The following is an 11,239-nucleotide window of genomic DNA, read 5'->3' on the forward strand; positions in this document are numbered from 1 at the left end:
ATAGATATAACCAGTTTTATCAGCAAAGCTATCACTGCAAATACCTTTACACTTGTACAGTTTCTGACTTTTTAGAAAGAGACCGAAAAACCAAACTGCATCACAGCACGAAACCGTCACAGCTTTTCTGAACCCTCAGATTTACAGCTACAGGACCAGGTCGAAACAAAGAAAAAGCAAAAAGAAAGAAGGAGCGGGGAGATAGATACAGAAAGAAAAACAGAACGACAAATGAAGAAACACATGGAGAGAAAGCGAGAAAAAGAAAAGCAAAAAGAAAGAAAGAGACCAAAATAGAGATGCACACTAATATCATTTTAAAGTAATTAAAGAACTTTACTGTCCTTATACTTTACATCAAAACATTTTAATCTTTGCCTGCTTGTGATAATTCATTCATGTAGTTTGAGATTTACACCACCAGAGGAAGGCAAATATGAACAAAGCATTCACGGATATGAGTGCGACGTCAGGCTGCCTCTGCTGTACCACTAATATCACATGTTCAAAAGCTCAAATGTCATAAACAAGTTTAAGCAAATAGATCTTAGTACAAAATATTGAAAAGGCTACACACCAGCAATTAACCTTAATTTCTCATACATAGCAACAGAGTATCTATCCTGCAAAAGCCAATTCACAATTTGTCCTGACTCATCTGCATGTGACACAACCTCATGGAGCGTTTCCTTTTTGCATGTGCACATTCAGTCCCTAGTTCTCTCACAGCTTTGTTGAGACGATAAATTCCGTACACAGCAGCGAGAATAAGGAACAAACCCACGGACACCAGCAGGATGTGACAAAACATGAGCAGCCCGGACAAGGCTGCATCCGAAGGAAGAGTCCACACATACACCCAGCCTCCATGTCGGTTGTGGTGCACAAACTCAGGACCCTGTTCCAGCACTAGTTTGTCATGGAAGGGAGGGGACCAAATATGAGTATGTTTGGATTCACTGACAGAGAGCGAATCCTCAATGGGTGCAGAACTAGTTAGGGTCCTGTGAGATGGTGTGGTTGTTGGGGTTGTGGTCGTTGGTCCAGTGGTCAGCATGGTGGAAGCCTGTGGTGTGGTCATTGATGTCATCGTGGGTGGTGTGTGTGTTGGGGAATTTATGGGGGATGGTCTTTGCGTCAGAAAATTATGGCTGACTGTGGTTGTATCACAAATGGAAAAATCCTCTTCTTGCAGGGACCCGACCTTGTGTAGGATTAGGTACATCGGACTATGACACATCACTTCCTCTTTGTCCTCAACCACACCTTTGTTACGGCTTATCCAACGTGCGAGACCCCTGATACTGCAAGTACAGTCCCAGGGGTTGAGACCCAAGTGAAGCGCTTTCAAATTGCCATTTGAGGAGAACGTCTCTCCTGAAAGACTTTGGAGGCTGTTGGCCATCAGGTTGATGGTCGACACCTTTGACAGGTTTTGAAAAATGTTCTCCGGTAGAGTCTGAAGCTTGTTGACATTCAGGAACAGTGTAGCCAACCTGCTCAGTTTGGAGAACAGATTTGGGTGCAGGTTTTGGAGATCATTTGACTTTAGTGACAGCTTCTCAAGGTTGGGGAGGCAACAGAAAAGGTCGGCAGGTAGCTCTCTTAGATTGTCATTGAGGTGTAGGTTTAGCTTTAGCAGTCCAGTCATGTTGGCAAACAAGTTACCAGGAACGGTGGTCAGATTGGTGGCGTACAAGTAGAATTCTGTCATGTTAGGCATGTAACCCATTAGCTCATCTGGCAGAGACAGTAAAGGGTTCTTGTAAAGTGTTAGCTTATTCAGTTTGGGCATGTTGTAGAAGGTCTTTTCTGGGATGCCCTGAAGCTGGTTGGAGGACAGGGTAAGGGTTCTGAGATTCCCCAGAGACCAGAACACTTTGGGTGAAATGCTGGCGATGAGATTGTGGTAAATGTTGAGCTCCTCGAGGTTGGAGAGGGTATCAAAGAGCCCGGCCTCTAGCGTCTCTATCTCGTTGTTGTAGAGAACGAGCTGCCGCAGATTAATCAAGGAGTGAAATATGGTCGGCGGGAGCGCTTTTAAGAAGTTACTGCCCAGGTTCAGGGAGCTGAGGTTGGTCAGTCCCCTGAAAACATCCGGGGCAAGGATGGAAATTAGGTTGCGTTTGAGGTCCAGATCCAGCAGTCCAGTGAGGCCTTCAAACATCTCCGGACTAATGGTCTTCAGCTGGTTCCTGTCTATGTGGAGCTGCTCAAGGCTGGTTAAAGGAATTAACACACCAATGGGAAGGCTGGAAAGATTGTTGGCGGACAGCTTGACGGACTTGAGTTGCGGGGCCACATAGAAAGCCCGAGGATGGATGGTGTGGAGGTTGCTGTGGGTGAGGCCGAATCGCTGCAAGAGGTCGAGGTTCGACAGGCTTCGCTCATTAATAATGTTCATGTTTGTGCTTTTGAGCTGCAGGAGGTACGTGTGAATTGGCATTGGTTTGGGAATGTCGGTGATGTCAGGACCAATGCAGATGACAGAGCCTAGAAAATCACACAGGCAGCCGCCAGGGCAATTTGTGCTGGAGGTTAAACAGGGCAAGATGCAGAGGAGGAGTGCTATCCACATGGTGCCTGTTAAATTGAAAACAGAAAGTAATTTTAAATGTTATGTTTAAACAGAAACCATACAGATAGCTAGATGGATTGATTGATTGATTGATATTTGTTTTTACTACGTGGTGATAGTGGTCGCATGGGTCGGGTGTTGGGCTGTTCCAGTGATGCCTGGACATTGCTTGGCATACTCCTCATCATGTTATTCATATATTTAATAATTCCATTATAATTCTGTTATCCTCTTTCAATTTTGTATTCTGTAAATTGTGTAAACACAGCATCCAATGGATGTTGTCCATCTTGGAAGAGAGATCCCTCCTCTGTTGCTCTCCCTGAGGTTTCTTCCTATTTTTTCTCCCTGTTAAAGTTTTTTTTTTTTTTAGGGAGTTGTTCCTTATCCGATATGAGGGTCTAAGGACAGGATGTTGTGTTGCTGTAAAGTCCCCTGTGGCAAATGTGTAATTTGTGATATTGGGCTATACAAATCAAATGGACTTGACTAGATAGATAGAGAGAGAGAGAGAGAGAGAGAGAGAGAGAGAGAGAGAGAGAGAGAGAGAGAGAGAGAGAGAGAGAGAGAGAGAGAGAGAGAGAGAGAGAGAGAGAGAGAGAGAGAGAGAGAAATACAAAGAGATAAAGAGTGATAGAATCAATCTATATCAGTGACAGTATGGATATAAATGAAATACCAGTGTGTCCAGCATCATTATTCCCTACATCTTTGTCTGCTCTTGTTGTTCTTGTATTGTATATTAACTATGTTGTATGTTTATTTCTATTTTTTAATTTATGTTTTGGTACTATTTTATTATCCCAGGATCAGGCAGAGGTACTACTGATGGAAACTGGCCTCTTAGCTAACTCAGGTCCATTTACAATATTCAAGGCCTACAACAGACTGGGAGCTGCAAGTCATCCTGGGAAGGCAGCTCAGGTTCCCAGACTGCAATACAACTTTGTTGAGGCCAGATCTAATGCTATTATCTGCCTCTTCAAAACAGGTGTTCCTTGTAGAGCTGACAGTTTCCTGGGGGGACCGGGTGGAGGAGGCAAATGAGCGGAATCAGTCCAAGTACCAGGAGTTGGTGCCGGAGGAGAGGCTGGAAGGCATGTTGTGAGCCCATTGAAGTGGAGTGTAGAGGCTTTGCTTGCCGCTCACTGTACAAGCGCTACACCCTACTTGGCATCACTGGGGCTGCTAAAAGGAAAGCCATCAAGTCTTCCATGGAGGCTGCAGAGAGGGCCTCTGATCAGAAGGAGTGATCTGTGGGCCAATGCTGCTGGGACACAAGCCTGGGCCTGATCAACCCTGGCTGGGTTGCCTGAGAGAGGGTGTATGATGTTGAAAGACCCAAAACACCCGAGGACCTGAGGAAATATCACTGATGATGTGTCCCAGTACATCCTAGGATGTATCTTCGAATCATTCAAACTGGTTCAGCCAGTGATGCCCAGGAATAAGCTGGGTCATCACCAAGAACAGATTGGTGATGGCTAGAGAGACAGTTGACAGCTCGGAAAGATGGCAACCGCGGCAGGAAGGGGTAGCAGCCCAACTTGCATCTTCGTGAGGAAGAACCCACATAAACTATAGACACAAAAACTGAGATATACCCCCAGGGGAGCCCGAGGGGGGGGGGTGAGCACCCCAATAGGATGGACCTAACGATGATGACTTTGGCTAACGGATTACCAATGATGACAACTCGAAGATACATTTGTGGCAAGGTCTGCAAGAACGATCATGGCCTTAAAATCCATCAGGTCTGAATGAAGTGCTTGGAGCGGAGGGGAGCAGCACAACGCACAGGATCCATTCCTGGTGAGACACAGGAGGAGCCCGGCCTGGAGACACCCCACAGAGCCCAGAACCTCCATGTGTTAAGCTCTCTGGCTCCCAGCAGAGTAGTTCAGCAGTCGAAACAAGTGGCCTCCAGCAAGCCAGCACAGAGAGTTGCGCCAATTTGATGGGGACACAGCCAGAATCATTACATTACAGTCATTTAGCTGACGCTTTTATCCAAAGCGACTTACAATAAGTGCATTTAATATAGGAAATCAGGAGAACTACTAGTCATCAGAGGTCATAAGTGCATCTTCTCTCTAAACAAGCATCTAAGAGCAAAACCAGTGCTAAAGTAAAAGCGCAAGAAAGAGATTTTTTTTATGAATGAATTCAATAAGTGCTAAGAGCAAGTAACAGGGTAGTAGTTCTTGAAGAGGTGAGTTTTCAACCTGCGCCGAAAGATGGGCAGCGACTCCGCTGTCCTGACATCAGTGGGGAGTTCATTCCACCACTGTGGGGCCAGGACAGCAGGGGCCTCTGAGCGACGGGTCAAAACCAGGCGTCCTGAGGCAGTAGAGTGAAGTGGTCGGGCGGGGGTGTAGGGCTTGACCATGGCCTGGAGATAGGAAGGAGGTGTTCCTTTCACTGCCCTGTAGGCTAGCACCGGAGTCTTAAACTGGATGCGAGCAACTACTGGGAGCCAGTGTAGGGATATGAGAAGGGGAGTTGTGTGGGAGAACTTAGGGCAGTTGAACATCAGATGAGCTGCAAATTTCTGAACAAGCTCCAGAGGTCTGATGGCTGACGCTGGGGCGTCGGCAAGGAGGGAGTTGCTGTAGTCCAGCCGGGAGATGACCAGAGTCTGGATGAGTACCTCATCAATCATCATGTCAATAGCAAAGGGACACGCAGACACAACTTCTGACGAGGACAACCGTCATTGTCAGTTTTGCGGCAGAAAGGTTTGGTGTTGAAGAGGGCAAGACCACCAGACCCAACAACACCATGAACCTTCAAGAAATTGAAGGGGAAAATGGTGGCGCAAACTCACGTTTGCAGCGGCCTCCCCCAGTTCTGACTACGCAGTGTCTTTATCCATGTCTATGTCTGCATCCTGAGTTTGTGTCATCGTGTGAAGAATTATGTCTGTGATCATCGATTTCATTTGATGCCTGGGAGAGTTGGCGCTGGATCGGCTGGGAGAGCTTGGTCTGCTGCATCCTGTGGGCCGAGGGACCACGGCCCTGTCTGGAGCTGCGCCTGAAGAGGAAACACCGAGGGCAGTCTGACAGGACGCAGATGCAGGGCAGGCTAAGCTAACTGCTAGCCCATGCAGACTGGCGGTTACGGTAACACCGAGGGCGGTGTGGCGGCAGCTTTGCCTGGCATCAACTGTGCAGTGTTTTTGCCTGCGTCTGCATTTGTGTCGTCGTGTGGAGTATGGGGGAGGTGTATCAAAGGTGTCTGGCTGGGAAAGCTGGCATTGGATTGGCTGAGGGAGCCTGGTCTGCTGCGTCTGGTGGGCCCAGGGACCACGGCCCTCGCCTGGAGCTGCGCCCGAGGAGGAAACACCGAGGGCGGTCTGACTGGACGTGGAAGTGGTGCAGGCTGGACTAGCTGCTAACCCATTCAGACCGGCGGTTCCGACAGTCATCCTGGCTGGCGTTTGTTGTCTGGACACGGACATTTTTGGACTGTGTTGCAAATTTATTGAATGCACTGTGTTGTTGATTTTGTGTGTGTGTGTGTGTGTGTGTGTGTGTGTGTGTGTGTGTTTTGTTTGTTTTTTTGTTTTTTGCTTTGTTCTTTCCGTTTTTGTATGTTTTTGGTGGTGTCATTTTCTTTTGGATGTGTTTTTTGTATTTTTTGTTGCACTGCTGTGGGCTGGGAGAAATGAAATGTCGTCTGTTTTATGTATGAAAGTACATGAATGATGTGACAATAAATTGTTTCTGATTCTGATTTCTGAACCAAAGGGAAGACAAGATCCACCAACTGCGGCAAGAGCTTCGGACTCTGGCAATGCAGTTCAAGGTAGCAATCGAGGAGGAGAAACCATCACTGGCTGAGCTCTGTTACATCGTCAGGGAGAAACTCATGACCCTGCGCAGAGCAGAGTAGCACAGGAGATGGAGGCGAGAGAGAGCCAGGAAGTGTACTGTGTTTATAGCTGATCCATTTGGATTCACAAGGCAGCTGTTAGAGCAGAAGCACAGCAGTCGTCTTGCCTGCTCTAAAGAAGAGTTAGACCACTTCCTGCACAACATTCTGAGTGACTGTGATAGAGAGCAAGAGCTAGGGCCCCACAGAGCCCTTTTGGACATACCAGCGCCCACAGGGGAGTTCGACACTAGAGAGCCCACCTGGAATGACGTCCAGGAGGTGGTTATTGCAGCCAGAGCCAGCTCTGCTGGTACCCTATAAGGTGTACAAGTACTGCCCAGAGCTGCTCAGTATCCTCTGGAAGATTCTGCGGTTGATTTGGTGCAGGGGAACTGTAGTGGACCAGAGAGAGTCTGGACACCAAAGGAAGAAAACTCAAACAAGCTGGAGCAGTTCAGATCCATCTCACTCCTCACTGTGGAGGGGAAGATCTTCTTCAGTGTTCTGTCAAGAAGGATGACAGACTTCCTCCGTAAGAATGCCTACATTGATACTTGGGTACAGAAAAGCAGCAATCCTGGAGTTACAGGGTGCCTAGAACACATCGGGGTTGTCACCCACCTGATCAGGGAGGCGCACGAAGGGAAGGGTGACCTAGTTGTGCTTTGGCTTGACCTTGCCAATGCATATGGCTCAATACCCCACAAGCTGATCAAGACTACTCTGTACCCAGTAAAATCAAGGGCCTCATCCTGAACTACTATGGGAACTTCAGGCTCAGAGTCACTTCTGGAAACACAACATCTGACTTGCACCGGCTTGAGAAAGGGATCATAACGAGGTGTACCATCTTCGTGACACTCGTCACCCTTGCCATGAATATGGTGGTCAAGGGAGCTGAAACTGAGTGCAGAGGCCCTCTGTCCAAGTCTGGTGTTCAGCAGCCCCCCATCAGAGCCTTTATGGATGACCTCACTGTCACCACATCATCAGTGCCTGGTGCTAGGTGGATCCTCCAGGGCCTGGAGAAGCTCATCTCCTGGGCAAGGATGAGTTTTAAACCAGCCAAATCCAGAGCCATGGTGTTGAAGAGGGTAAAAGTGGTGGACCGGTTTTGCTTCTTTCTGGATGGCATTGCAATCCGATCCATTACCGAAAAACCAGCCAAGAGCTTAGGCAAGGTCTTTGACTATAGCCTTAGAGATACAACGGCAATCCAAGCAACCATCAAGGAGCTTGAGAATTGACTCTCCACGGTAGACAAGTCTGGCCTACCTGACAGGTTCAAGGCTTTGATTTACCAACATGCCATCTTACCTTGAGTCCTCTCGCTGATCCTGGTTTATGAGGTTGCACTGTCGACAGTGCAGACCTTGGAGAGGAAGATCAGTAGCTACTGCTGAAGATGGCTGGGTCTTCTGCTCAGCCTTAATAGTGAAGCACTGTATGGGAGGAGCAAAAAACTCCAACTCCCTATCAGCAGCCTCAACAAGAAGTTTGGGGTTTCTCGCACAAGAGGCACTGCTCTATGGAGACTTCAAAGACTCTACAGTGGCATCAGCAGGCATTATGGTGTGGAGAGGCAGGAAGTGGAGAGCTCAGGAAGGCCTGGAGATAGCAGAGTCTCGGCTGAGACACAAGGCTTTGGTGGGCACAGTGGCAACTGGACAGGCAGGGCTAGGAGCCATCCCACAACCTCGCTATTATAAGGCCCAAGGCAAGGACAAATGACATCTGGTCCTGGAGGAGGTGCGGATAGGTGTTGAGGAGGAAAGGACCAGCAGAATGGTGGGCATGTGGCAGCAGGAAGCATGGACAAGGTGGGAGGGTGCGCTGAAGAGGAAGATATCCTAGGTAGATATCTGGCAGGCAGAACCGCAGCAGATCAAGTTCATGGTACAAGCTGTGTGTGATGTTCTGCCTAGCCCAGCAAATCTCCATCTCTGGGGCAAGATTGATTCTCCATCATGTCCTCTGTGCCCTGAAAAAGGTTCACTCGAGCACGTCCTCAGCAGCTGCCCATCAGCCCTGAGGGAGGGCAGTTACCGGGCGACATGACCAGGTGCTGAAGACAGTTGCAGAGGCTATCTCCAAAGCTGTGGCCAACAAGCAAGCCCAAGGACAGAGGAACGTTGCCTCTTTTTTTTTCTTTTTTTTTGAATTTATTTCTGATTTTTCCCCTTTTCTCCCAATTTAGTGGCCAATCGATCCCTATTTTAATTCAAACACCCACCCTCATACTGCATGCGTTCGCCAACTGCATCTCTCCGGCCGGCAGTCTCGAAGGAGACGCCTCGCCACTTTTGTGACAAGTTATCCAAAGGAGTTGAATCAAGTGCAACTGGACTGGTATATATATATATATACCAGCAACTGGACTGGTATATATATATACCAGTCCAGTTGCACTTGATTCAACTCCTTTGGATAACCATGACCTGGATGAATGAGAACATTCACAGACATTTTGTGACAAGGCGAATCCAGGCCGAACCACTGCTTGTTCCGACACACCCAGAGACGCATTCATGTGACAAACACAAGCCGATTCCGCCCCCCTCCCGAAGACAGCGTTGCCAATTATCGCTGCTTCATCGAGTCCGGCCATAGTCGGATCTGACGAGACCGAGGTGCGAACCCTGGTCCCCAGTGGGCAACTGCATCGACACAAAGCCGATGCTTAGACCGCTACACCACTGGGGACTCAGGAACATTGCCATTGTCAGGGCTGGTGAGCAGTCAGTCACAGACCACATCAGCAGCCAGTCTCCAAACTTTGCGTCAGACTGGGAGCTGCAAATCGACCTGGGAGGGCAGCTCAGGTTCCCAGACCACATTATAACAACTTTGTTGAGGCCAGACATACGTAGTACTATCATCAGCCTCTTCAAAACAAGTGCTCCTTGTAGAGCTGACTGTTCCCTGGGAGGACCGAATGGAGGAGGCAAATGAGCGGAAGCGATCCAAGTACCAGCAGCTGGTGGATCAGTGCCAGAGGAGAGGCTGGAAGGCACGTAGTGAGCCCATTGCAATGGGGTGTGGAGGCTTTGCTAGCCGCTCACTGTGCAAGCTCTACACTACTTGGCATCACTGGGGCTGCTAAACGGAAAGCCATCAAGTCTTCCATGGAGGCTGCAGAGAGGGCCTCCAGATGGCTTTGGATCAAAAGGAGTGATCAGTGGGCCAATGCTGCTGGGACACAAGCCAGGCCTAATCAACCCTGGCTGGTCACCTGAGGGAGGGTGTATGATGTTGAAAAACCCAAAACACCGGAGGACCTGAGGAAACATCACTGATGATGTGTCCCAGTGCATCCGAGGATGTACATACGTATCTTCAAATCATACAAATAAAATTGACTTGACTAGATAGATAATCAATCTATATCAGTGACAGGATGGATATAAACCAAATGCCAGTGTCCAGCATTATCATTTCCTACATCTTTGTTTGCTCTTGTTGTTCTTGTATTGTATATTAATTATGCTGTATGTTTATTATTTGTTTATTTATTTATACTATTTCATTATCCTAGTATACCTAACAACGTCAGGCAAAGGGACTGCCGAAGGAAACTAGCCTCTTAGCTAATTCGGGTACATTTAAATGTGTTTTGAATGTTGATTAATATACATTGTCCCTTCCCAAATAAACGTTTAAATAAATAAATAGATAAATAAAAATCTGCTACCAATATTCAAGGCCCACAACATCTTGGAAATTGCACAAAACCCGTGAAAGCTTTTGGGGTTTTTCTTTTAGAATATGTTCATCTTCAACTGTCCTAATCCTCTAAAACACAAATCTTTATCTTCCAAAGTGATGTTTCAAGGTTGATAAAAATATTAACCAAAACAATGGCTAAAATTAACTTGAATAACAGCAAAATATACCACCCACCTCTCATGGGACAATCCACCACTCTGGACTTTTACGGTTACGACAGCGTTGTTTATTCTACTGTTGATATACTGTACTGTGTGACCGGCACAGAGGATGTGGGTTTCCATCAGAGTTATCTTGTCAGGATGGTCAGGCCACTGCAGTCTGTCATGTGAACTCAAAAAGATAGCACAGTTTTGTTTTATTGTTACGTCAGTTAGGATGTTTTGTGTCTGCTGGCAGCTGTTTCCGGTTTCCCGCCTTCGTGAGATTTGTCCTCTTGAGATCGATAACTGCTGTTTATTCTCTTACTCTCTCTTCTCTGTATTCTGCCCTAACCTCTTCATTTATCCTGCAGATTTCACTATTTCCTGTACTTCGGTCACTTATCAGCAGATTCTCTAGTTTTCTTTCTCAAACGACTCTTGTGTTAGTGGGAAGCCTTTTGTTTCTAGTTTACAAGTGTCGAGTTTAGCCTAGCTTAGCAGTTAGCTCTACAGCATTTGCAGTCAATGCAGCCTCGTTAATGTGCGTTAATGTGTGGCGACTTTTCCGCAGTTACAGATAGGTTGTCTGTACTAGAGAGACGTGTCTGTGAGTTAGAGCAGCTCCTTTCGGATAGGAGTACGTTAGACATGACGGTCACTCCAGATAGCATTAGCCCCGGGCCTGACAGCAGACCTGCTATTAGCACTAGCTCGGCCTCCTCGGCAGATGCAGCAGTTTGTCTCTGTTTACCAGCATGGGAAGGCTCGCTTAATGTCAGAGTCTGTCGAGTCCTTTAAATCCAAATGTAAAACTCATCTTTTTGCCTTTTAACCTAAAATTAGTTGCCTTTAAGTTGAGTGCTTCACAACCTTTACTGCATGGCGGGTTGGTTTCTGTCTCAATTAATTTATT

General features: G+C 47.3%; 1 protein-coding gene and 1 pseudogene across 1 annotated transcript; one reads left to right on the forward strand and one right to left on the reverse strand.

Annotated features, from left to right (window-relative positions):
* Window positions 1-637: 637 nt before the first annotated feature.
* On the reverse strand, window positions 638-2,578 carry LOC130109934 (platelet glycoprotein V). Its single transcript, XM_056276900.1, has one exon. It carries the CDS (start codon window positions 2,576-2,578, stop codon window positions 638-640), a length of 1,941 nt encoding a protein of 646 aa, XP_056132875.1.
* Window positions 2,579-4,312: 1,734 nt separating this feature from the next.
* Window positions 4,313-9,693, forward strand: LOC130109935 (uncharacterized; annotated as a pseudogene).
* Window positions 9,694-11,239: the final 1,546 nt, after the last annotated feature.

This window comes from Lampris incognitus, chromosome 3 (genome assembly GCF_029633865.1).
Source record: "Lampris incognitus isolate fLamInc1 chromosome 3, fLamInc1.hap2, whole genome shotgun sequence".
Lineage (NCBI taxonomy): Eukaryota > Metazoa > Chordata > Actinopteri > Lampriformes > Lampridae > Lampris > Lampris incognitus.